The sequence below is a fragment of the Alosa pseudoharengus genome, unplaced genomic scaffold (genome assembly GCF_046254945.1).
Source record: "Alosa pseudoharengus isolate Yale_2024_CS ecotype anadromous, Long Island Sound unplaced genomic scaffold, YU_APseudo_1.1 YU_APseudo_1.1_scf_14, whole genome shotgun sequence".
NCBI lineage: Eukaryota > Metazoa > Chordata > Actinopteri > Clupeiformes > Clupeidae > Alosa > Alosa pseudoharengus.
This window is the reverse complement of record NW_027468609.1, coordinates 3,374,688-3,402,187: the sequence shown is the minus strand read 5'-3', so window position 1 is coordinate 3,402,187 and position 27,500 is coordinate 3,374,688. Positions and strand designations below refer to the sequence as shown.

Here is a 27,500-nt window from a genome sequence, read left to right as displayed (position 1 = left end):
AATACAGTAAAGTCAACAGTAAAGAAGCAAGACGCGAGTTAAAATAATAAAGACACCCCTTCAGGAAAAGCGATATAGGCTATGGGAAATATTGGGAAAAGTTCTTAAAGAAGATGATAGTAAGTTATGGTCTATGTAGGCCTACTTCTTGCGAAGCCATTTAAAAGTATGACAGCCAAAACGGGCAGCCTGCAGGAATAAATGTTATGGCACAGACTACACAGCCATATCTACCGGTATGTATGGTTCGCGCATGCATAAAAGTTACCTTAGTTCGTTGTGTTTGTGACTTTAAACAGTGGATGTGCTTTAGTAAAGCTTTGTGTTTCATTCAGCATTATAAACCAGTTCTTACGCTAACGTTTTGACCAGCAATGTATCTCTCTTGCCTACCTCGCCTCACCATTTCTGTTTTCGAAAGAAAGATGTATGTCCATGGCCTTCAAATCTTATCCTAGTGTTCTTATCCTTTGTGCGTTGCGTGCGTGCTTGCGCTCTTATTCTCATTCTTTCTCCTGCGCAAACATTATGTCCTGCATGCTTACTGCGTGTAGTTCTACTGCATCAAGTTTCGTAAATAAATTAGTTTGTTTTTACAGAAATGGCCTACTGTCACACTGCATGCAGGCTATAACCAAAAGCACACATTTTGTAAATAAGCGGGTCGGCTCGCGGGTCGGGTTTAAATTTGTCCTAATTAATATTCGCGGTCCGAGTTGCGGTCGGGTTGATTAAAATATCGGGCGACCGCGGGCCGCTTGTGACCAAACCCGCGCAACACTGGTATGTATGTGTGTGTGAGAGTGTGTGTGTGTTACCTGGTGTGTGTGTGTGTGCGTGTGTGTGTGTGTGCTACCTGGTGTATGTATGTGTGTGAGAGTGTGTGTGTGTGTGTGTGTTACCTGGTGTGTGTGTGTGTGTGTGTGTGTGTGTGCTACCTGGTGTATGTATGTGTGTGTGAGAGTGTGTGTGTGTTACCTGGTGTGTGTGTGTGTGTGTGTGTGTGTGTGTGTGTGTGTGTGTGTGTGCTACCTGGTGTATGTATGCGCGTGTGTGTGTGTGTGTGTTACCTGGTGTGTGTGCGTGTGTGTGTGCTACCTGGTGTGTGTGTGTGTGCTACCTGGTGTGTGTGTGTGTGTGCTACCTGGTGTGTGTGTGTGTGTGTGTGTGTGTGTGTGTGCTACCTGGTGTGTGTGTGTGTGTGTGTGTGTGTGTGTGTGTGTGTGTGTGCATGTGTGTGTGTGTGTGCTACCTGGTGTGTGTGTGTGTGTGTGTGTGTGTGTGTGTGTGTGTGTGCTACCTGGTGTATGTATGTGTGTGTGTGTGTGTGTGTGCGTGCGTGCGTGTGTGTGTGCTACCTGGTTTGCTGGTGACTGATGGGGGTGCTCCAGGGGCGCTGGCCTCAGGGGCAGATCTGGGTTTGGGGGAGGAGAAGGAGAAGGGAGCAGGGGTCTCCAGTGATGAAAACCTGCACGCACACACACACACACACACACACACACACACACACACACACACACACACACACACACACACACGTTTTAGGCATATTCTATCACGTTGCATCCGAGCAGTAAAATGCAGACGTTCAGAACATTGCAGCATATGACGGAGGTGGCTTTTAGCTAGATGGATGACAGCAGGCTAAGTAAAATAGCGATGTTTCAAAGCTAAAGTTCATCAAAATCTTGGGATACGCCCGCTTGACAACGGGAGAGATAGAACTAACGACTGGCCTTTGGCCGTAGCAACCATCCATTTAGAACTAGTAACGGCAGTTTGTCCTGCAAGTTGAGAAATTAAGTTGAGAAATTAGTTGATATGTGTCGGAAGAAATTAGTTCTACAAACAAGACAGTTTTAGCGATTAAAACGTTTAAATTGTAACAGGAAATGAACACAACGCAAGTGGCAACAGTGGAATAAGCGGGATAATGGACTCCACGGTGGTCTGTTCACAGAAGTTAATGCACTTACGAGGTTTAAATGGCCCTCCGCTTCGTGTCGGGCCGTTTTACAACCTCGACCGTGCATTAATTTCTGTGAACAGACCACTGTGTCGTCCATTATCCCTTACATAATGGCCATAATAATCTATGATATGACCTAATATGCTGAGGAGATAAATTCAAAATTTCTTCGGGAAGAAGTTTTTTAATCACATACAAGGTATTTCAGGCCACAGATATAACCTAGGGGACACAATGAAAATAAAGTATCACTCCCCTCAATGTCAACACTATTTCTTTGCAATGATTATGCGACTTTAGAGTTGATGAACTCCGGTGATATACAAATTCTTTGCTGCAGACATTGCAAAGGACTTTATTTTAATCAACACTTTATTTTTATCAACACCATCAAGCCTTTTTTGAACAGTAAATGTTCCAATCAATGATTGATAGCAATTATTTTAGGGTTTCAAAACTACTTTTAGTTAGCCATGTGGCCCCTCTTGGTATTAAACAAAGGCACCCTCCCTTCCCCCAATTAAATGCTAATGTACTGGATACAAGGGCAATCAGATCCACAAGACAAAGGATGTTACCTTGCTATACTGAATCCATATGTCATGAAATGTAAATATATTAATGTTTGGTATCATTGTAATAGTCTCAGTACAAGGATTGTAATGATTTGATTGTGAGAATGTTTGGAACATTCTATAAGTGATATTTCTGATATATAAGATATCTCTCCTCATGTTATTCAGATAGGTGTGAGTAGGTGTGTCTGATGCCATCTGGAGAACCAATCATGTTGGCTTGTTTTGGCGCCAATTCTTTCTTTATTTAACCCATACAAAAGTGACTAACTTGCATTGTAAGAACTAGAACGATGGAGAACTGAAGAAAAGAGAGAGAGGTTGATCCAGCAGAGGCCATGGCCTCTGTGCCATGGCCTACATAGACCATAGACCATTTTTTACCCTCTCTGCTTGTAACAGAATAAACCTGATTCCTGAGTGTTCCTGAAGTTTGCGAGTCTGTTAATATTAAGTAATTATTCACCACAATTACTTTCATGGAGGTTCCACCGAGATAATATACTTTTGTTGCTGATTCTGAGATGCCGCAGTTTTTTTCTCTCATCGCTCTGGTGACAGCTCCCAGGTAAGGACGCTTTTTAATCTGCGTTTCTTTTGGTACTGAACAAAGGTATATCTGTAAATCCGGGCGGTTCCTGCTAACCACAGTTTGGAACGAGGGCGTTAAGATATCGGGAAAAACATTCTGAGTGAGCAAGACATTTTTGGCAAAACCGTAACTTAATAGTGGACACAAACTTGTGCTTCCCCGATTTTGGCAACATTTTGGCAAAACCGTAACTTAATAGTGGACACAAACTTGTGCTTCCCCGATTTTGGCAAAACGTCGCACAAGACGAATTAATCCATATTTTGTAAATGGCCAACATGTGTTGGATTACATTGGCTTCTATGAAACCCAATCCAAATTAGGGAGCCTCTTTAGTAGGTCTAAAGAGTAAATAGGTTAGAGAGTTTGCTAGGCAGCTCAATATTAAACACTGTGGTATAGTGTGCAACCTATTTTTCGCGGTAACGGGAACGGGAACGGGATTCCTTCAATACCAAACAGAATATTAGACAGAACTTGGCGCTGCTGTTTTTGTTTTTTTATCACCAAGAGCGTATGAGCGGCTAGAATGTTAAGCTAACGCTAGTCTTGTTTTGTTTTTGAGTAGATGTTTTGTTTTGTTTTACATCTACACTCACGTATTAATAGACTGAATAGATGATGAAACCAGGATTCATGTCGTAATAACCTTTTTCAAGTGTGCAAACATAGCAAAAGCTCAAGAGAGCATGGTTAAGCCTCTTTTAAGTACGCCTGAGCTAACTAGCTGCCGCTAGGGGCGTCTAGATGTCTTTGTCTATGAGCTAACATGAGCACATGATGAAAATGCCTTAAACTTCTTTTGTTTTTTTAAGCAGGAAAATCTTCCTGCAGCCCGTTTAAGTTGTCCTCCTGCTTCATGGAGCTGTGTGTGTCCGTGTGTGTCTACTAACAGTATGAATGAATGCGCGTGTGGGCCGGCCCTGTGTGTGTGATTTTTTTAAAATCTTTTATTTCTTTATACAATATGTGTTTTAAACCTGATTCCTGAGTGTTCCTGAAGTTTGCCAGTCTAAGTTAATATTAAGTAATTATACCCCACAATTACTTTCATGATCTAGGCAGCACATTTTCTTCTCTCTCCTTCATTTTACAGTCTAACGGTTACTGACTACAACGGCTCGGGGTCAAAGGTCATACGGAATCGATTAATCTGCGTTATTTTTTTTAATCAGTTATTTTTTCTCAAATTAATTAATCAAAATTAATCAGTTATTTTGACAGCCCTAATGTTTAGCCTTCACAGTTTTTACTACACACTTTTTCAAAATGGTAATCCATGAGAACACACATAACACCAAACCATACATATCTGTAGCATGTTAGATGGAGGGTTTATGAGCGTTTATGAGTGCTCTTCATAAGAGTGGGCTTGTAGGCTACTATTTGCCTGTGCGTGGTTGTCACATGTGGTTATTCCCATAGATATTAGAAAGCTAGATACCGCATTGACTGTCGAGTTCTATTAGGTGGCATCATAAACGTGGCCGCCATATTGGTGGGGGCAGCACTTTTATTGTCTATGGGCAACATTTGCAGGCAATCACAGACACCTGTCTGATTTCCAGTCAGAGTCACATGCTCCTCCATTGGCCTCCAGTGATTGCTGCCCCCACCAAGATGGCGACGCTATTTACGTACGTTCTGGAGCCCAATGCGGTATCTGGCTTTCTAATATCTATGGTTATTCCCCCCCGACGCGCTCCCGTCTCACCTGTCGTTGAGGTTGAGCCTGACGGCAGGCGTGGCCGGCTCCTTGGCGATGGTGAGCGGGGATGCGGTGGCCAGCCGCTGTGGCGTGGGCCCTGGCACCAGGGCAGGGGAGGCGGCCGCCGCCACCACCGACGGCGTCAGCGCCGCAGGACCACCAGGGTCCACCAGGGGGGGCTTGGCCACCGAGGGGGCGCTGAAGGAGAAGGCGGAGGCAGCGGGTCCCGGGGCGCCGGACACCGGCAGCAGCTTGGAGGCCGCGGAGAACGAGAAAACCCCGCCGGAGGAGGAGAAGGCAGGGGGGGCAGCGGAGGAGGAGAAGGCAGGGGGGGCAGCAGAGCCCAGAGAGAAGATGGAGGAGGAGGAGGAGGCGGCAGGGGGGGCAGAGCCGAAGGAGAAGCCAGTGGCAGGAGCAGGAGCTGAGACAGGAGCAGGGGCAGATGAGGTGGCAGTTGCAGTAGGGGGAGGTGTGGAGCTGCTGACAGGGGCACGAAGCGGCGGAAAGGTGCTGGGAGGGGCTCTCTGTGAGGTGGGGGCTGCAGCAGAAATGCCTATGAGGGAGAAGGGGAACAGGACAGGTAAGGTCAGTACAGTACAGGTAAGGTCAGGACAGGTAAGGTCAGTACAGGTAAGATCAGTACAGGTAAGATCAGTACAGTACAGTACAGTACAGTACAGTACAGGTAAGGTCAGGACAGGTAAGGTCAGTACAGTACAGTACAGGTAAGGTCAGGACAGGTAAGGTCAGTACGGTACAGTACAGGTAAGGTCAGGACAGGTAAGGTCAGTGCAGTACAGGTAAGGTAAGGTCAGTACAGTACAGTACAGGTAAGGTCAGTACAGTACAGTACAGGTAAGGTCAGGACAGGTAACGGCTCCCACACACAGCTGCGTTCTGTCAACGCATGCCAGTGGGTGTTCCCGACGGTAGCTATGCAAATACCGTAAAACCGTAATGTGATTGGTTGGTGCCGTCCGTAGATTGGCTTGATTGGCCGGTGCAGCAACAGCTGAACTCAACGCGAGCGGCGGGAGAAACGTGACGCGACGGACCCACAATTCAGTTCGGCAACGGATCACGTGAGCCCATTTAAAGTGAATGGGATGCGTCTCCAGCAACGCGATGCACGCAGCTGTGTGTGGGAGCCGTGATGTCAATGGGGCATTTTGCCCATGTTCAGGGTGGAAAATATAAAAGAAAGATTTGCATAAGACAAGTCAAATTGGTATTTTCAAAAAGAAGGGATCACGGAGAATAAAGAAAAACATATTTAAAAAATCTTTGTATATTCCCACAAGGTGTTTGGGTGCTCTGAAAATGATAACCAAAATGATTTTTCCGACTTGTGAGGTCTGCTGTTCAGACCCTGAAGGGATTTGTTTTCTGTTCATTGCTTTTTGTGAGAGTGTTTCTACTTATCTCAGTAAGGAAAATAAATCAAGAGCCTATGTTGAGTACAAATATGTCTTCTGAAGGCTTAAACAGAGCCCAGCCAAAAACTCCAAAAAAATTTGTATCAACTTTGAGGGACAGCTATGACCATGCAGGATTATCCAGACCAAACGTGACTATTTTGCTACATACTATTCCTATTTATGTACCAGCATGCAAAATTTGAGCCTCCTACATGGTTTAGTTCTTGCGCTGTGGGCTTGTGAACTTTGACAAAAAAAAAGAGGCCGAACAGACACCCGCCTCCCCCTGTAAAACTGGCTGTATCTTGGAAAGTATTGATCTTACATAAGAGTAATTTTACAGTGTGTCTCCTGGGTAACATAGGTACACAATTTTTGAGAACTAAGTGCGTGGGCCCTGGTTGAACTGACGTGGAACTGACCTTGAATTACCCCTGGTCCTTGAATTTCCCCTGGGGATCAATAAAGTATCTATCTATCTATCTATCTGAATGACCCAGAGCCTTTCATCAGCATTAGACTCTATGTGTGGGCAAAACATTGTTGACTGAAGTCGATGCTTTCACCCCATAATGTTAACAGGTTTCACACACTGAACAAAAAATTATTTTAGTAGGGCTGTCAAAATAACTGATTAATTTTGATTAATTAATTTGAGAAAAAATAACTGATTAAAAAAATTAGTGCAGATTAATCGATTCCGTATGACCTTTGACCCCGAGCCGTTCTAGTCAGTAAAATTTAGACTGTAAAATGAAGGAGAGAGAAGAAAACGTGCTGCCTGGATCATTGATTGGAACATTTACTTTTTAAAAACGGCCTGATGGTGTTCATAAAAAATAAAGTCCTCTGCAATGTCTGCAGCAAGGAATTTGCATATCACCGGAGTTCATCAACTCTATAGTCGCACATCAATGCAAAGAAAATCCCCGAAGCACTTTTGAATTTATTTCCTCAGCATATTAGGTCATATCAAAGATTAGTATGGCAATTATTTGAACAGTGAAAATAATAATAATAAAGAGTTTTTGAATTTTAATGTCACTAATGCTGATTATTCAATGATTCATTTGAATTTAAATATTTAAAATACTTTCACAGCAAAAAATATATATGTGATTAATTTAGATTAATTAATCAGAGAGTATGTAATTAATTAGATTCATTTTCTTAATCGATTGACAGCCCTATATTTTAGTGTTATTTTTTTGTAATTAGATATTCATGTATTTTATGTTTCTTTATTCAAAATCATGCCATAAAGCCTCAAGAGCCGTTTTAACTGTGGTGTGGTTCAGAGCCACTGATCTCAAAAGAACTTGAGATCTGCTCAGAAGCAGTGCCCGTCATCTGCTCGGGCTTCTGGCGCCCCCTGCAGGTTTCCTGGGGAGTGTGCTGCTGATCGCTGGGACTTATGGCTGAAAAACAAGGTCAGCATGTGGTCCTGCACTTAACATTCCTAAGAAATTAAACCAAAATTGGACGACTGCATTGACAAAGTTGGAGTCAGAGACAGTTCAACAGCAGGTGTTTTTGGAGCCAACGCAAGCAAAGAAAACCCAAAATTGTCCAGGTCTGCCCAGAATTGACCATATTTGGTGAGATGGCCAACATATTTCAGCATCTTCTACTGGCTTCATTTTTGAGCGTACTCTGCCCATTGCCCCTTTGGCTGGGACAGTGAGTTGGACCTGATGGCTACACACTAACACCACACATACACACTTTGCCAACACCACACACACACTCTGCCTCACTCGGGTGCTTCGCTTCTAAAACTAAGGTCAGTCAGTAGATTCTGCTGTCAGCAAACATCATATCCGCTTAACTTCTCCGACACGATTGATCTGATGGCAGAGCAGAGGCAAGTAACACCCTATGATGACAGCCGTCAGAACGAGCTCTTCCTCTCAGACATGTTCACCAACGTCCTGCTGGCAGACGCTTTCATTAAAGAGTAGCTTTTTCTTCCTTCCTTCCAACTATACGCATACGGTGCGGAAAGTCAAAAAGTTTTTCAGACTTGGACTTAAGCTGGCTGATGGCAAGCAAGGTTGTGATGCTAGGCGGTTTCTCCCAGTTTACACAAAGGGAAGACGCAGATATTTCCCTGCGGTTTGGCCTCTCATTTACACGAAAACCTTGTTTTTATCATAGAAAACAATTATTTCTAAAAACTCTGGCCAAAGTGGAGATTTCTGATAACGCCGGTTATGTGTTGTCATGTCAACTGGGAGAAACAGGGTTTTAGGTTCTCAAACGTCACATTATACGCCAGAAAATGCTTAACGTCATGTGAGTGCCTGTTTTGAAAGGAACAGAAAGTCACTCGTGTTATTCGTTGTTGTCGATTCTGAGTATTCTGATTGGCTTGCATGGCTTTATCCTTCTCTCTACACTGCCGTCCATACTGTAGGTTTGGCATAGTTATGATGGCGCTCGACGGTGTATTTATGCGGGTTGTGTGCACGATGTTATTATTGAAAACGGAGGGGGGGGGGGAATATTTGTTTCTCTAAATACCCGGCTATGTGCAAACGTGTCCTTGATCTGCAAAAAGATACAGCAGGGCGTTTATTTCTTCCGTAGATTGAGATCGTTTGGAGCCAAATCATTTCTTTGTTTTTTACATCAGTGCTTCAGAGCATCATGCTTTATTGTAGCACAGTTTGGCTGAGTAGCCTAGTAGCAATAAAACAAAACTCTATAATCAAATTAAAATTTGTTCAAAGATTATCGGACTACCTGTAGCATACTCCTTTCAGGAAGCTCAGGCTGGCTAGAACCTTTTCATGTTGTATGCGTGTGTGTGTGTGTGTTCGATGCATGTTGTATGCATGCATGCATGTGTGTCTGTGTGTGATGCATGTTGTATGCATGCGTGCGTGTCTGTGTGTGATGCATGTTGTATATATGCGTGCGTGTCTGTGTGTGATGCATGTTGAATACATGCATGTGTGAATGTTGTATGCATGCATATGTTTGTGTGTCTGTGTGTGATGCATGTTGTATGCGTGCATGCATGTGTGTCTGTGTGTGATGCATGTTGTATGCATGCGTGCGTGTCTGTGTTCGATGCATGTTGTATGCATGCATGCGTGTCTGTGTGTGATGCATGTTGAATACATGCATGTGTGAAATGCATGTTGTATGCATGCGTGTGTGTGTGTGTGTGTGTGTGTGTGTGTGTGCGCGTGTTGTATATTGCTCACCTGCGCTGGGTGGCCTCTCCCCGTCCAGGGCTAGGCTGGTTGCCGGGGCGACCAGCTGCTTGGCCCCTGGGTTCATGTTGATCATGGAGAAGGGGCACAGCACACCGTCCGTGGACAGCATCATCAGCGTGGGGGCCGCAGGAAGCTTCTTATCGTCCGCTACACACACACACACACACACACACACTAAATTCAAACAGAACGATACATGTATGGACAAGCACACAGACAAACACACACAGGTTCATACTCTGAAAAATTGTGCATACACAAACACAAAACGCGTAGCGCTCTCGCACCTGGCCCCACCATTGGTTTGTTACGCCACTGGTACTGTATCTCATCTATCAGACGTTTTTTGGGGCAGCTGTTGCCCACCGGTTAGCACTCCGGACCTGTAACCGGAGGGTTGCCGGTTCGATCCCCGACCAGTAGGAACGGCTGAAGTGCCCTTGAGCAAGGCACCTAACCCCTCACTGCTCCCCGAGCGCCGCTGTTGTAGCAGGCAGCTCACTGCGCCGGGATTAGTGTGTGCTTCACCTCACTGTGTGTTCACTGTGTGCTGAGTGTGTTTTTCACTAATTCACGGATTGGGATAAATGCAGAGACCAAATTTCCCTCACGGGATCAAAAGAGTATATATACTTATACTTATACAAGCACACAAACACACGCGCGCATACAAGCGCACACCCAGACACACACCAAATCTCTCATAAGCCTGCCTTACAGGTGTTCTTCTTGTGATAAGTTTGTTTTTCATCTCCTAGTACTGAATACACACACACACGGGTGTGAAGAGTAGTCTGGTTAAGTGCATTAATATTCTACTGCACTGCTTAGTCTGGGTTCTCTCTCTCTCTCTCTCTCTCTCTCTCTCTCTCTCTCTCTCTCTCTCCCTCTTGTTATCGTTCTCTCTCTCCCCGTCTAGTTCTCTCTCCCTCCCTTATTATCTTTCTATCCCCCTCTCCCAGTCTCCTCTCTCGTCTGACTCATTCGGAGACCTGCATTGATCTCCGTCTCTCCTCTAACGCCGCGTCGCCGTTATTATTGTTTTTCCACGGTGCGTTAGACCCGGCAGAGGGCATCAGAGGGCATTCCAGAGCAGCACTTACTTGATGAGCGGATAACGGCAGGATATACGTGGCTGTCTGTCTGAGACCAATCAGGCTGATGTGTCTGTGTGCGCGTCTGTGTGCGCGTGTCCGTGTGCGCGTGTCCGTGTGCGCGTGTCCGTGTGCGCGTGTCCGTGTGCGCGTGTCCGTGTGCGCGTGTCCGTGTGCGCGTGTCTGTGTGCGCGTGTCTGTGTGCGCGTGTCTGTGTGCGCGTGTCTGTAGGAGCGACATGTCCACCTGAGGTACAACACAAGGCCAATCTCAAAGTTGCTGAAGAGACACATTTAACACAAACAGCCCCCACCCACCCCCACCCAACCCCAGTGCACAAGAGACTAGAACTTTCTGTGTTGTGGCACTTCCAGTGTTGTGGTGTGTAGTCAGTGGATCTGAAAGAGCTCAAGGCCCGTACTGCAGTTGTGGTGTGTAGTAGGTAGATTGTATGCGTGCGTGTGTGTGTGTGTGTGTGTGTGTGTGTGTGTCCTTCAGTTGTCTCTGGCTGTCAGTCTTCATCAGCTTCCCACTCGCCCTCCTGACCCTTCCAGACTGGGAGGGTTCACACAGTGTGATTGTGTGTGTGTGTGTGTGTGTGTGTGTGTGTGTGTGTGTGGGTGTGTGTTACTTGGCCATGTTTTAATCAAAACACAGAACGGCCAGGGTGACCTGCACCCTTCACAGCTCTGCCACCTGGTGAGGGCATGCATGTGCAATTCATTTGCCTGGTGCCACCTGGTGAGGGCATGCGTGTGCAATTCATTTGCCTGGTGCGCAGAACGTTGGCGTGGACTTGTTGCCCAGAGTGCAGCTGCACCCATCAGAACTGGAGTGAACACACAGTTGGTAGCTATGGCGATGGTCCAGAAGGGCTGAACACACAGGTGGTAGCTATGGCGACGGTCCAGGAGGGCTGAACACACAGGTGGTAGCTATGGCGACGGTCCAGTAGGGCTGAACACACAGGTGGTAGCTATGGCGACGGTCCAGTAGGGCTAAACACACAGGTGGTAGCTATGGCGACGGTCCAGGAGGGCTGAACACACAGGAGGTAGCTATGGCGACAGTCCAGTAGGGCTGAACACACAGGTGGTAGCTATGGCGACGGTCCAGTAGGGCTGAACACACAGGTGGTAGCTATGGCGACGGTCCAGGAGGGCTGAACACACAGGTGGTAGCTATGGCGACGGTCCAGGAGGGCTGAACACACAGGTGGTAGCTATGGCGACGGTCCAGGAGGGCTGAACACACAGGTGGTAGCTATGGCGACGGTCCAGGAGGGCTGTGCAATTAAGATGTGCAGTCCAGAACAGTATAAGAAATGTTCAGAACTGGTAGCTCGCTCTGGAATGGTGACATCATATCAGGTGCTGTATATGACCAGCTTCTCTCATTTGGGCTAATAAAGCAGCACTAGCACTTTAGTCCCATCCCGTGTCCATGGAAACAAAACATACATTACGTCGTAGTTTTTAGATCCATCTTTAGCTGGATCATTTGATCGTTGTTTTTAATTATGAAAATCCATCTTTAGCTGGATCATTTGATCGTTGTTTTTAGTATAAAGATCCATCTTTAGCTGGTCAACGAACACTGCAGTGTGCATGTTGTCCTCACACACTCATAGACACATGGACAGAAGGGGTGTGTGTGTGTGTGTGTGTGTGTGTGTGTGTGTGTGTGTGTTACTCACCGATGTGAATCTCATCCTGACTGTGTGTGTGTGTGTGTTACTCACAGATGTGAATCTCATCCTGACTGGTGAAGTCGATTGCGACACCCAATGGCAGTGTGTCATCGCTGTTCTGAGTGACAGGAAGCTCCGCCCTGCTGGCATCCTCCAGCAGCCACAGCTCCCAATTAGTCTGAAACACACACACACAACCACACACACACACACACACACACACACACACACACACACACACACACACACACACACACACAGACACACAGACACACACACACACACACACAATATAACATGCACACACACTCGCACACACACACACACACACACACACACACACCCACAATATAACATGCACACACAACCACAATATAACACAATATAAGTTATTCGCACAGACACACACATAATACATACTTCCTCATTAGACACGATTATTTGGATAAAAACTGCTTCCAATTGACTAATGACTATAGCCCTCAACAAAGTACACTTAAACACACACACACACACACACACTTAGACTAAAATCTGAAAAGGGTATAAGAGAGATGTGGGTTTAGTTAGAAAATGATAAATGAGTGAATGATGCAGATAGCTGCAGCAGTTAAAGGGCTGTGAGACACACACACACGTTAAAGGGCTGTGAGACACACACACACACTCTAAAGGGCTGTGAGACACACACACACACACGTTAAAGGGCTGTGAGACACACACACACACACGTTAAAGGGCTGTGAGACACACACACACACACGTTAAAGGGCTGTGAGACACACACACACACACGTTAAAGGGCTGTGAGACACACACACACACACACACACACACACACACACACACACACACACACACACACACACACACACACACACACACACACACACACACACACACACACACACACACACACACACACACACACACACACACACACACACACACACACACACACACACACACACACACACACACACACACACGTTAAAGGGCTGTGAGACTGACCGCAGGCTGCTGTTTGTCCTCCTGTTTGGCGATGATGCTGACCTCAATGGAGGCTGCAGACGCAGCAAGCACCAGATCCCTGGAACAGCGGGAGACTGAGATGAGCACACACACACTCCTCAACTCACACACACTCCTCAACTCACACACACTCCACAACTCACACACACACCACAACTCACACACACTCCACAACTCACACACACACACACACACTACACTCCACAACTCACACACACACTACACTCCACTCCACAACTCACACACACACACACTACACTCGACAACTCACACACACACACTACACTCGACAACTCACACACACACACTACACTCGACAACTCACACACACACACACACACACTACACTCCACAACTCACACACACACACTCTCCACAACTCACACACTCTCCACACACACACACTACACTCCACAACTCACACACACGCACTACACTCGACAACTCACACACACACACACTACACTCGACAACTCACACACACACACTACACTCGACAACTCACACACACACACTACACTCGACAACTCACACACACACACACACACTACACTCCACAACTCACACACACACACACTCTCCACAACTCACACACTCTCCACAACTCACACACTCTCCACAACTCACACACTCTCCACAACTCACACTCTCCACAACTCAAACACTGGGGGCAGCCGTGTCCTACTGGTTAGCGCTTCGGTCTTGTTACCGAAGGGTTGCCGGTTCGAACCCCGACCAGTAGGCACGGCTGAAGTGCCCTTGAGCAAGGCACCTAACCCCTCACTGCTCCCCGAGCGCCGCTGTTGTTGCAGGCAGCTCACTGCGCCAGGATTAGTGTGTGCTTCACTTCACTGTGTGTTCACTGTGTGCTGAGAGTGTTTTTCACTAATTCACGGATTGGGATAAAAGCAGAGACCCAATTTCCCTTACGGGATCAAAAGAGTATATATACTTATACACTCTCCACAACACACACATACACTCCACAACACACACACACACACACACACACACACACACACTCCACAACACACACACACACACACACTCCACAACTCACACACTCACACAATAGGGATGGTCATGATTAATCGACGATCGATAATTGATTATTAAGAATTTTGTCGATCACGTTAATTTGTTATCGATTAAACTAATGCAGGTTGCGTAGGCTAGTATGAGTCTTGAAGCAATGAAATGAGTTTCACTGTATGGCAGCATTTGACAGAGGGCACCGCGTCTGTCACTAGGCCGGGCGCATTCCCGCCAGTTGTAGAACAATGGGACCGGAGTTTGTGTTAGAAAAATGGACATTATATACGGATACGGACTGGTGCGGTAAATGGAATGTTTCTTTGATGCATGTGGAAAAAAAAGAATGACGATGTATTGGATTGTATACTTTGTATGGGAAAAGCAAAGGAATATTGAGATGTCATACGCGGTCATGGTATCGCTAAATGGTCTGATGCAAAGCATAGTGTCGGGGCGGTTGTGAGGGTTTCATGTGCGCACTTTTTACATCTTTGTGAGATCGCTCCAACTGTGCCTGTATGTTAGTTTGTATTATGTATGAAATGTTCACCTTACCTGTGGTATGCCTGTCTTCTGGGGTGCAGGGGTGCAAACAGGAGGGTAGGGGATGGGACGCATTTAAATGGTCGGGGCGCGCTCCCGTAAGGGAAGCGCTCATTTAGGCAGGGGTGTTTAGGACAATATCTATTTATGACCGCCGCGCAGCGAAGCGGCGGTCATATAGGTTTAGTCAGATTTTTTTTTTTTCGCATGCCCAAATTTCCGTTAATGATTCCCGGGACACTGAAAGACCGGGGTACACGAAACTTGGTGGGCATGGAACCATCGTTTTTCGTTTTGATCTGTAGCCCCCCCGCTGGACTGGACCCTCCGAAAGGAGGGTAGGGCAGACACAGTTTTCTGTGAATATCTCGAGAACCGTAGGGTTAAGGAGGACCTTTTTTTTTTTTGTATGTTAATCTCAAGGGGCCATGTCAACCCATTCCATAACCACTCATTTCATGTATAGCGCCACCTAGTTAAGGCGAGACACTACAGGTGAATAGGGTAAAATTTTTAAATAATAGACATCACCATGAAACTTCCTCAGTTGATTACTTACACAAGTATGAACAAAAAATGTATTACAAGTTTTTGAAATTCGAATGTTTAATTATGCAAATTAGGCATTATCTCATTAAATATGCGCAAATTTGCATATATTTTCGGTAGATAGATCTGAACATATGATAAAGCCTGGTACAAAATTATTCTTTCATTTTGTTTGCATACAAGATAAAAATAAAATTACAGTGGGATTTCAGGATATCTGCTTTCATTACCTAGGAAATCAGAATATACTGTCCATAGCCTTAAAAAATAGATTTTTGCCTTATATTTTTGATTAAAATGTCACATAAATCAGGCCAGGAATGATTTATTAACAAATCTCTCTGTAAATATCTTCAGAATACTGCTAAGTGTATAACTGGAAAGTTTGGTGTACATAGGTGCTACATAGGCTGAGATGTTTCTACTGGAAAATGATAAAAACTCAATTTGAGAAAACAGCCTCGGAACACAGCCAAGAGATTCCGTTCTCAGCCTAGACTCGCCTTTGAACTTTCGCGATTGGTTGCGGTCCATATTTGGATAGCACAACGTCATGCAGGAAAAACAGAGCTTTCCAACGGTACTACACATGTTATGTTTTGTATCACGGTCGCGGTAGAGCATGAAACGTTAGAAGACTAACTTTTGGTGAATTTAGGAGAAATATACAGGCGCGAGTAGACAAAATGTAATGAAATAAACACCTAAATGTGTAAATCGGGCTTTGTTGTTGTAGTAGTGTGAAAGAATACATGCTAAGGTAGCAAATTAGCCCAAAATCTCGAAATTGACCAGTGCATGAAAAAACGATGTTTTCACCTGCCGTGTCTCGCCTTAAACACAAAAAAGTAAAAATGAGGTGTTGTATGTGTGTATCTGTGACCTAACATAGTCAAAACTGCACGAAATTGGAAGTATAGGATCATTATGACACCCTCTGTATGCACGCCAAGTTTCGTGGAATTCCGTTCATGGGGGGCCACACAATAAATTAATTTATGTTACTATACACCAACTGGCCTGTAGGGGGCCGGAGACAGTTTTCTGTGAATATCTCGAGAACCGTAGGGCCTAGGAGGTCCACCTTTTTTATGTATGTTGGTCTTAAGGGGGCATGTCAACCCATCCCATTACCACTTATTTCATCTATAGCGCCACCTAGTTAAAAATTAAAAAGCAAAAAATTAGGTGTTTTCATCACAATATCTCTGGCTGACAAGGTCAAAACTGCACAAAATTAAAAGTGTAGGATCATTATGACACCCTCCGAATGCATGCCAAGTTTTGTGTACTTTCGTTCATGGGGGGCCTTACAATAAAATAATGTATGTGTACATTTAGTGACGTACACCAACAAGGATTCCCGGGACACTGAAAGACCGGGGTACACAAAACTTTGTGGGCATGTAATCCCACATGGATAGCATGGAACCGTCGTTTTTCGTTTTGATCTGTAGCCCCCCCGCTGGACTGGACCCCCCGAAAGGAGGGTAGGGCAGACACAGTTCTCTGTGAATATCTTGAGAACTGTAGGGACTAGGATGACCATTTTTTTCCATATGTTTGCCTCCAGGGGTCATGTTAACCCATTTCATGTGCACACATGTGCACAAACAGATACACACACACACACATTCACAGTAATCATACGTATGACACATACTCACACAGTAGACATATGTACGCTTGCATGCACAGGCACATACGCAGGCACACACACACACACACACACACACACACACACACACACACACACACACACACACACACACACACACACACACACACACACACACACACACACACACACACACACACACACACACACACACACACACACACACACACACACACACACACACACACACACACACACACACACTTCAAGAATTTCTCAGAATTATGAACAGGCAAGATGGAGGTGGGGTTGTATAAAATTAATTTTACATGTGAAATCTATGAACTAATCATGTTTTGGTACTTGTTGTCTAGCAGATATCAGTGAGAATTGAGTGTGGATAATGCAATTTAGTGAGACAGCTAGAATCATACAGGCCTTTCAGCGTGATTTATTTTTGTGGAAAAAATGTGCTGGACTGGGCGGCGGTCATATTTTGTACCGCTCTGCGGTACATCTAGTTATTTGTAGTTTAGGGTATTGCAGTGCATTGGGGATGTCGGAACACGAATGTTATAGAATAGTGTTTGCGCTAATGCAGTTTATGGCTTAAAGAATATGTCAAAGGGGCGATTTATTATTCGCTGTGGGTTGGTTGGGACCGATGGTATAAAATGTCAGTGAGCGCTGCATTCGTGGTTCGCCTCTGTCGTGAGAGGGCGTATGTGTGTGACAAGTGTTACTATGGAGGGCCTAGTTATTGCGGGCATTGTCCCATGTTTGTTTTTGTTTGATCAGTGTTTTTGATTAATGTTTTCTGTTTTGTCTGTTGCCTAAACCTGCCGGTAGCTTAATATTAATAATAATATTAATTTTAATTACTACACAACTCACACGCTCACTCATGTGCACGCGCACATCCCCTGAGTCTTCATAAACATACAACAGGCGCTCTGCTCTTATACAAACAAACAAACCCACAAACACACACACACACACGTACGTACCAGTCCTCAATGTGGCAGAGGAAGTAGTGGTGCTGTCTCTCTGTGCAGGTGCCGTACACCAGGTCATTAAAGTTCAGATACCTCTCTGCCCTCTTCTCATCCTTTTTCTGGAACACACACACAGACGCACACACAGACACACACACACAATATCAATCCCTGAATAGCTGAAAGGTGAGATGTAAGCTAAACACAGATGTGTCAGCAGCAGTTGGACGAATATCAACACAGCGTGCGCTAGAAAAGATCACCGTCTTCTCTCCATGCCTGCTGACTGAGGCAAGCATCACACAGGGAGGGTGGCACACACCTCTGTGGTGCACTGACTGGCACAGACTGGGGAATGTGTGAACTTCGAGACCTTGGAAGTCTCTTTGAACGCAAAATACAAAAATAACGCTGACAAGTTCTTTACCTTCAGCCCTGTTTGAAATGGTGAGCTACTGTTGCGCATCATACAGTATATATCGATCATAATATTATATATACTTCATTTGGCTGACGTTACCACCACCACCTCCATCATATAATACCTGTTGAGTAGCTGTTGTGAATATGAGTGTGTTCTAGACAAAGATTCTTTAGAACACTGATTTAGAACGGTTAATGAACCATCTCTGTCCTAGGTCATAAATTGTTAGATGAATTGTGAGTGAGTGTTCTAGATCAGGGGTTCCCAAATTTTTCTACGACAAGGCCCCCAAATACCACTAGGTTCTGGACAAGGACCCCCTTGATGTGTTATTAAACCCATCGACAATACTACGGCAAATGTAAAAATACATTAAGCTAATCCTAATAATTATTTTAGCCGCAAGCACTTTGAGATGGAGCATACAGTGTGTAAAAATTGCATTTGGGGCTTTCTGCTATACGAGTGCTATCATTCTACTATTATTCCCAGTCAGTATCATGGAAAATATAATGTTCAGATATGCGACAAATTAGTATAATGGCATTGTATAACAACCCTCATAGTAAAAGGTATATTTAAAAATGTTCAAATGTATTTATTTGTTGCTTTTATTTTTCCTTCCAATTTGCTGAGGCCCCCCTGGCACCCCCTCACGGCCCCCCAGGGGGCCCCGGCCCCCACTTTGAAAACCACTGGTATAGATCTCAAGCTGGGAGAGAGTGTTTTACGCTAAACCAGAAATGGTGAAGGAGTTCATGAATTGTGTTGATTGTGAGTACTGTGTGTGTGTGTGTGTGTGTGTGTCAGTACTGAATTCCACATATCAGAAATGATTTGGAAGCATTCTAGCTTCCTGAACACCGTGCGGGTAAGGTGTACCATATTGTGAATGGCGAGACCGTGTTGTTATGCATGACTGGTGAGTTTTCCAGGTCATGAATTAGACGGTGAGTGAGTGTTTTGGACGCCACTTTTCCAGGTCATGAATTAGACGGTGAGTGAGTGTTTTGCACGCGACTTTTCCAGGTCATGAATTAGACGGTGAGTGAGTGTTTTGGACACGACTCACGGGCAGGGACACGACCACAAGCTCGGGGGGCGTCTCCGGGGAGCCGTCCGCTGCTGCATACGCCACCGCAAAGTTAAAGGTGCTCAGCCACAACACATCCAGCACTGCAGGCAAACATCACACACACACACGGAATGAAAATTCAGCATTCAAACAATTCAATGATTTAATCCAAACTGCATTAAATCCAATGAAATGAAACTCCACACTGGTCCCATGTAAACAGGAGCTTCCTGATCTTCAGAGTGTTATGGAAGAGCTTCCTGGAGTGCTATGTGAGAGTGTTCTGGAGGAGCTTCCTGGAGTGCTATGTGAGAGTGTTATGGAAGAGCTTCCTGGAGTGCTATGTGAGAGTGTTCTGGAAGAGCTTCCTGGAGTGCTATGTGAGAGTGTTATGGAAAAGCTTCCTGGTTCTCAGAGTGTTCTGGAGGAGCTTCCTGGTTCTCAGAGTGCTATGTGAGAGCTGCTCACCTTTAACAGGGTTGTCTGAGCTATAGAAGCTCGGACAGGGGATCACCTTCTTCTCCTGCAGGGCCTTTTGGGGAAGAGAAAAAAAGCAATGCAGTGAGAGGCGGTATGTGTGTTATGGCAAAAATCACAATCACCGTTATTTTGGTCAAAAATGTAATCACGATTATCGATTAACAATTATTTGGGGGGGGGGGGGGGGGACATACTGTGGTGTGTGGCATAGGCCTATTCATGGGTCCCTTTCCAGGTGTATACAATCAAGCACCTAGATTATGAATGCAGACTGCATGGTGCTTGATTAATACACCTGTGGAAAGGGACCTGTGGAAACCCATGAATACAGGCATTTTGGATCAAATTCAGTGACATGTTCGCTGATGATCTGATAAAAATGGCCTTTTCTTTAGAATTTTACTTCCGTCATGTTTGTAGGCTTGCCTACATCTCTGCCATGTTTGTAGGCTTGCCTACATCTCTGCCATGTTTGTAGGCTTGCCTACATCTCTGCCATGTTTGTAGGCTTGCCTACATCGCTGCCATGTTTGTAGGCTTGCCTACATCTCTGCCATGTTTGTAGGCTTGCCTACATCGCTGCCATGTTTGTAGGCTTGCCTACATCGCTGCCATGTTTGTAGGCTTGCCTACATCTCTGCCATGTTTGTAGGCTTGCCTACATCTCTGCCATGTTTGTAGGCTTGCCTACATCGCTGCCATGTTTGTAGGCTTGCCTACATCTCTGCCATGTTTGTAGGCTTGCCTACATCTCTGCCATGTTTGTAGGCTTGCCTACATCGCTGCCATGTTTGTAGGCTTGCCTACATCGCTGCCATGTTTGTAGGCTTGCCTACATCTCTGCTTGCATCTGCACTGCTTGGCCCTCAGCTTTTCTCTCTCTCCTCTCTTACATGTTTTCACTAGTAATCTTTTCTCTCTCTCCTCTCTTACATGTTTTCACTAGTAATCTTTTCTCTCTCTCCTCTCTTACATGTTTTCACTAGTAATCTTTTCTCTCTCCTCTCTTACATGTTTTCACTAGTAATCTTTTCTCTCTCTCCTCTCTTACATGTTTTCACTAGTAATCTTTTCTCTCTCCTCTCTTACATGTTTTCACTAGTAATCTTTTCTCTCTCTCCTCTCTTACATGTTTTCACTAGTAATCTTTTCTCCCTCTCCTTTCCTACATGTTTTCACTAGTAATCTTTTCTAGGGTCTCTGCTTCAGCTGGCACAGTAGCACTGATTGAAACCACAGGTTGATAGCGAATAGCTAGTTGAATAGCGAATATTTAAGTTAATCACGCTGGTCGGAGTGTTTAGTTTCCCCACGTGTTTTCTTTGCAACTTGAAATGTAACCGATGTTTTCTTCTCTGGGTCTTGGAAAATACGTTTCATAATCCATTGGAACTGAAGGAGTAAACAATCAGTGTTCATGATTTAATAGTAACGTTCGCGTTTGCCTGAAGCTATCCACCTGCACTAGTAGAAGTAGGCTAATTGACAAGCTGTAACGTGATTTCAAAAACCAAGAGTGTTCTAACGTTAGATTAGCCGTCTTGTCATAACTTCTCTGAGTAGTTTGGTTGCCTCGATTGATAGTAATAATAACAAACTTAGCAGTTTAACGAGCAACTAATGACGCTACCTATTAGTAAACCGACTGCACGAGCACACACACAACCCAAAACTGCTTGAGTGGCCTGTTTTTTTCTTGATGATACTGTTTTTGTGATCGCTTGGAGCCAGTATCGAGGTCGAAATTAAAATGTGATTAATTGCACAGTCTAACCGACTTGTGTGTACTGAATAATAACTGGTGTGTGTGTGTGTGTATGTGTGTGAAACTCACTGGTGTGTACTGGATGACTGTAGCATCCTGCTTCCCAGCTGCCACCTGCTTTCCTTTGGGGCTCCAGCACACTGTACACATAACATCCAAACACATCACACACACACACACATTTTACACACACAAAGCCCAAAAACATCTCACACACACAGACGTTAAGCCCAAAATCATCACACACAAAGCCCAAAAACATCTCACACACACAGACGTTAAGCCCAAAATCATCACACACAAAGCCCAAAAACATCTCACACACACACACACACACGTGTGTTGAAACTGAACAAACAGTGGCAAACATTAGTACGAACATGTTGTCTGAACAGTTTAGTCGCTTTTAGTCTACAGGTCATGTCTTACCGCAGGTGATTCCCACGGCGGGGGGGAGCTGGGCTGTCACCTTGACCTCACTGGTGACCTCCAGGACCATCATGCTGCCGTCCGACAGACAGGCAGCCAGCATGGACGCCTGCACTGGGTTCCACTTGAGGTCCTGCACCAGGGTGCCCGAGTCACTGCCTGGACGCAAAGACGCGAAAGGGGCCTTCTCCTGCCTGGCCTGAGGAACAGGGGACAAGAAGAACACCAAACATGATGATGCAACCCCCCCGAATTTCGTTATTTGTTTATGGTGTGATATTTGGCACGCAGTGCACATCTGGTGGGGCTACCTTGTTGAGGAAGGAGCGCACGTCGTAGAAGGCCATGGAGAGTCCTGCCTCCTCGGACATCCCGCAGGCGGACACAGTGAGCTCATCACTGCTCAGAGCCAGGTGGTGCAGGGGCAACTCCACTGGCACCTCCAGAGCTTTTACCCCCTCCACTGAGGTCAAGGGGGCAGGAGGAGAGAGGGAGAGAGAGAGAGAGGGAGAGAGAAAGAGAGATGGGGCAAAGAGGGAGGGAGGGAGGGAAGGGAAGGAAGAAAGAGCGGGAGAAAGAGAAAAGCCAGCAGATGATTCACAAAGCATTATTTGGGAGTGGATATACTCCGTTTAACTGATTATGATTTCAATGGGCTACATAGAATTTCAATAAATTCCCTGGTGCCGTGAATACACATCTCAGAGTTCCCTGGTGCCGTGAATACACATCTCAGAGTAATGGTGTGTGTAAGTGGAATGACGGTAAGCTAGATGTCACGTGTGTAGTTACTCTTAGTGAGGAGATGAACAGCAAATGTCACAGCAGGACAAAAATGTCACTACTGTTTCATTATTTCGTTGTCTCTGTACTTGTACTCTGCACAATGACAATAAAGTTGAATCTAATCTAATTATATGCCACTCTAGTCAAGTCCACGTCATCGCTTCACTTACCGATTTCATTTGGGTTGCCCACGTCCTTGACGGCATCAATGATGTCCTTCGTAAAGAACACTTTCAGTGTTCGGTCAAGCCCCACGAATGTCAGTCCAAACTTATTCGACACTGCAAGCAAATTGGATCTGTCTTTTGGTAACTCTTCTGGCGAGTCAAAGACGCGGATTTTCTTCATCTGTCGGAATTGAAAATCCTGCAATGTGGAATATAAAGCAATAGCATTAGTTCATTAAGTGTTCAAGTGTTCCTGCAGCACTTAAGCGTTGTGTTAGAACATGTGTTTCCATCGGTACTAGTACCATAGTGTCTTGTCAACTAAGTTAGCAAGTCTTTCTTCACCTTACATACCTTAACGCATGCTGGGCTATCACCCACCAAACAGTAAAGGTAACGACCCAAACATTAACGTTATATCTGAAATCCGCATCAAATACCCTAATGACAAGACTGCAGCAATACAACTTAGCAAGAGAACATGTGTAGTTTACATGACGCGACTCGCTAACTTGAAGCGGCGCCGAATTTTTCATACATCATTGGTCACACAGTGATGGATAGTCAGTCACCAAAATAATCAGAACACGTGGATTTTCAAAGTTTCAAGTACGTTCAAAAACTCAGCTACCCAGTTAGCAGAGGGTATCCTTGTCTGGGACAGTGAAATAAGCTAGCTACCTAGCTAGCAAACATTAGCTGACTGTTAGCTACTTCGCACAGGATAAGCGGGTCTGTGAGATGACCTCAACATAAGCCAAATAATACAAACCTGTACACTATGCTGTCAATGCAACTACTCCTCAATGTCTCCAAATATGTGACAATACACAAGACCAGCTAGCTAAATGTCTGTAGCTTTACAACTGCTAAGCTAATGTGTGATCATGACAGTCTAACTGTTAGCTAAATATCCACTCTTACCTTCATTTCCCTCTCGGGGAAAGAGTCAGGGTCGTCACTCATCTTAAATCACAGAACAGGGTGGCACCTCGGTGCCAAAAGTCAAAGATCAATACAAATTCCAACTACTTAGTATCGAAGTTTTTGAGAAAAGTACTGGTATGGTAGTAGTGTGGAGCTTTCTGTCATGCACCCATACCGCGCTCCTGTTTCGGAAATGACGCAATTAAGGCTCATTCGACTTCAAGCAGCGCTGCGCAGATCTTGTTGAACATGATGCATGTTTGCATTGTTAAAAATTCCGGCGTCACGTTCAGCAAGATCTGCGCAGCGCTGTATGAAGTCGAATAACCCTAATCACTAACAGAGTTTGTGATAAACTGCCAGCAGACTAAGAACAGGACTTGGTTATTTTTATTCCAGGTGTTTTTCAGTGGTCGCTTAGGCTACTATACAAGTTAGTAACTATACATAAATAGTGTTCTTGATAGGAAATTACATTATTTTGATGTTCTTTGTAAAAAAAAATGCTAAAACGAATGCTAGGCCGTTAGCCTACTATCAATAAAACCATTAGGCTAGGCTACACTAGTACAAGGTGTTCTGTTAATCATCTTTTTTATTGAATTTCCTTTTATGTATTTATTTTTTTATTTCCACAATTTGTGTGTATAATGTGGGAAAAAATGGCTAATCTATCATTTCTCTATATAGGCCACTCACTCTCTCACACACACGCACACACACACACACACTAGTGAGGACATGGACATGTGGTGGTGAAGAAGGAGTTTTATTAGAAAGCAGACATTTCAGTATTGCATCTGAAAAGAAATCAGTTACTCAATAAACTACACAATGTCAATCCAAACTGAATTTGGTGGAAGAGGGAAAAACATGAACAGTTCAATGAAATCATTTATTTTGTAACATCAAAATTGGCATTTTGCATTAGGCTTAAATTTTGTTGCTTGAGTCAGAAGGCGCGTATATAGTAGAACACTTACGTATATATAGATAATTAGGAAGGTGCGGCGCTCCATTAGATCTGCTGTATTTTACATTGAAACACTCACTTCCGAGTTTGCATGGTTACAGCCCTTTGGGGCAAAGCATGGCTCAATCCTCAAGGTTCAACAAAATTTTTAAGAAATCTGACACCAGTTGATCAGCTTCTCACATCCTCAACAACCACAACCCTCCTCAGACCACCAAAACACTGAAAGAGTGGTGTGCAGTCTGTTGCCCCGGTAACCTCGAGGACCGAAGTTGGCACGACAACAACAAGCCACCAGTCTGGACTAGCACACATAAGACTAAGCAAAGCTACAAGGCAGGATTCACAGGAGCTATACGCCGTTCCCGGCCGCCACCAGCCTCGGCTGCCCTTTCCTTGTGATTGTCAGCGCTCTGAACACATGGCTTTGAAAGTTTGCTTTCGACCCACACCACAACTTTCACACGTATACAAAACTTTTGAAGGATGTAATCATCATTCCTCTTTTTTTATATTTTAAAGTGCTGGCATTATTTCCTAGAACAAGGACACTCAAAGTTAGTGCAGTTCACTGAATGTGGTTGGACTTTACATGTGTCGTCATCAGAACACTGTAAAAAATCGTCCAATTCTACATTATTCCAAATAAATTGAGACAGTATTGGTTTGTGCTCTGGGTCATCGCTCTGAAACAAACCAAATAATTCATGGTAGCCAGTCATTTTGGTCTTGATTTGTAGTATATTTTAGCAGTAGCGGTATATGGAAAAACAATGAATGACCCAAACATTCTTTAACAAACAGTTCCCTCTGCATATACCCAATACAGAAACTTTGGGGAAGTTTTGTGAACCAAAGCAACTACGCCTAGACCTGCATGCGCGACCTCAGTGACCCTGAGCCAGGACATCGGCGAGACACAGCCTACCGCAGCCAGAGGTCCGTCCACGTTGTGACAGAGGTTTGGTATTGCATCTACAGTGAAAGCAATTTGGTAAGGTGGCGTGAACATCACCGACGCACTGCACACACGCACAGCTAAATACATTACAAATGGAGGCGGCAGAGGCTTAAGTAGCACTTGCGTGCCTCCTCTCAAACCTGTTTACAGATTTCTGTCAAGAGCCAACCACTAACCTTGACATTGTGCAAAAGCAATTACATTAGCAAGTAGTGCTGATCTTTAGAGACCAAAGGTCTATGTTTTTTTTAAGGAGAAAGCTGCAGCCTTGTAAATGTACGTCAATAAATTAACGTGGTGCATACTGAACACGTATACAGAAGCTATCACACACAGAGCTAACCCTCCGTGCTAGCCTTGACATTCTCTGAGCTCAAGCTCAGCTTCTAGTGCAACTTCACATTATTTCAGCGCTCTCGCATTTTGAGAAAAGAGTTAATAGGGGTTTGACGTGTGGGCAACTTTAACATAAACATGTTTATGTCAACTTTAACATAAACACACACATACACAAAAGTATGTGGCATTAACAAGAAAAATACAAAAAATGACAACAAATGATTTTGTGTTTAAATGAAGTAATGATGACAGGGGGAGTCTTTTTCAAACATGACGTGAAAGGGAGAAATGACAATGCAATTTCTACTTGGCCTAATGGAGCTGTAAGCATGCATTTGTTCTCCTGTGAAGCAGGACAGGGGTTAGGGACCTCAGTATGTATTATCCATGCCATGCTGAGAGAGGGCGTCTTACTCCTGTCAAATAAGAAAGAGGTGTACAGTTCACTACTCAGTAAGACTGCTGGCCAACTTCTTTAAAACTGCAGGGCAAAGTATTGCGACTGAACCCCAGACATGACACTGAGAAGTTGGATTTGTTTCATTTTGGTGTGAACTATCCCTCCAGATAGAAGGGCTACCAGTTGGACTGATTTGACGAACTGTCAAAATGTAGTTGAGTGACATTTCAAAACTGCATGGTCTACTGAATATGAAAGAAAAAAAGTTAATAATTCAGTCAATTATTACAGGTTGTGATTAATTATCTACAAGAAACATATCATTTTTGAAATCCTTTACCTAGTGACCATTTCTTATAAATACTGTATGTATCCATGGCAAGCTTTAACTCTGTTGTCTCTAGATCTGTACACGTATGTTCAAGGAAATCAAACAGAACTTAAGGTTTTCACATGAATTGACACATCAATCACTACAACGGAAGATAACAAAATGGATGACTTTAGAGGAGGTTACAAGAATATCGTACAGGTCTTTTTCACTACTTGTTTCTAGAAGCGTATAGGCAGAACATTGCTGTTTCTGCAGAAGAGCAAGCAGCAACCATCGTCTGACCTTGAAAGAATCTGCATACGCGTCAGGACAGACACGTCAAGGGTGAGGTGAGGGGCTTCTGCTGACATCATGCAAAACAACATTTGAAATATGTTTGAGCCTTAGTTCGCAGTGCT

General features: G+C 44.6%; 2 protein-coding genes across 2 annotated transcripts in view; both read right to left on the bottom strand.

Annotated features, from left to right (window-relative positions):
- The window catches only part of nup214 (nucleoporin 214), a 150,896-nt gene extending 126,627 nt beyond the window's left edge, over positions 1 to 24,269 (bottom strand). Inside the window, exons 1-13 of the mRNA XM_076284946.1 lie at positions 24,093 to 24,269; positions 23,172 to 23,367; positions 22,527 to 22,678; positions 22,216 to 22,414; positions 21,856 to 21,926; positions 20,010 to 20,073; positions 19,539 to 19,642; positions 18,055 to 18,161; positions 13,282 to 13,360; positions 12,322 to 12,448; positions 9,475 to 9,633; positions 4,851 to 5,397; positions 1,359 to 1,468 (exon numbers count right to left, since the gene is read on the bottom strand). Coding sequence (XP_076141061.1) covers positions 1,359 to 1,468; positions 4,851 to 5,397; positions 9,475 to 9,633; positions 12,322 to 12,448; positions 13,282 to 13,360; positions 18,055 to 18,161; positions 19,539 to 19,642; positions 20,010 to 20,073; positions 21,856 to 21,926; positions 22,216 to 22,414; positions 22,527 to 22,678; positions 23,172 to 23,367; positions 24,093 to 24,134 — 1,957 coding nt within the window. The 5' untranslated portion in view covers positions 24,135 to 24,269. The remainder of the gene's footprint in view (positions 1 to 1,358; positions 1,469 to 4,850; positions 5,398 to 9,474; positions 9,634 to 12,321; positions 12,449 to 13,281; positions 13,361 to 18,054; positions 18,162 to 19,538; positions 19,643 to 20,009; positions 20,074 to 21,855; positions 21,927 to 22,215; positions 22,415 to 22,526; positions 22,679 to 23,171; positions 23,368 to 24,092) is intronic.
- A 579-nt stretch (positions 24,270 to 24,848) lies between these two features.
- The window catches only part of nacc2 (NACC family member 2), a 57,455-nt gene continuing 54,803 nt past the window's right edge, over positions 24,849 to 27,500 (bottom strand). The window contains exon 6 of the mRNA XM_076283464.1: positions 24,849 to 27,500. This exon is cut by the window's right edge and continues 4,918 nt beyond it. The gene's annotated coding sequence lies outside the window, so the exon portion shown is untranslated.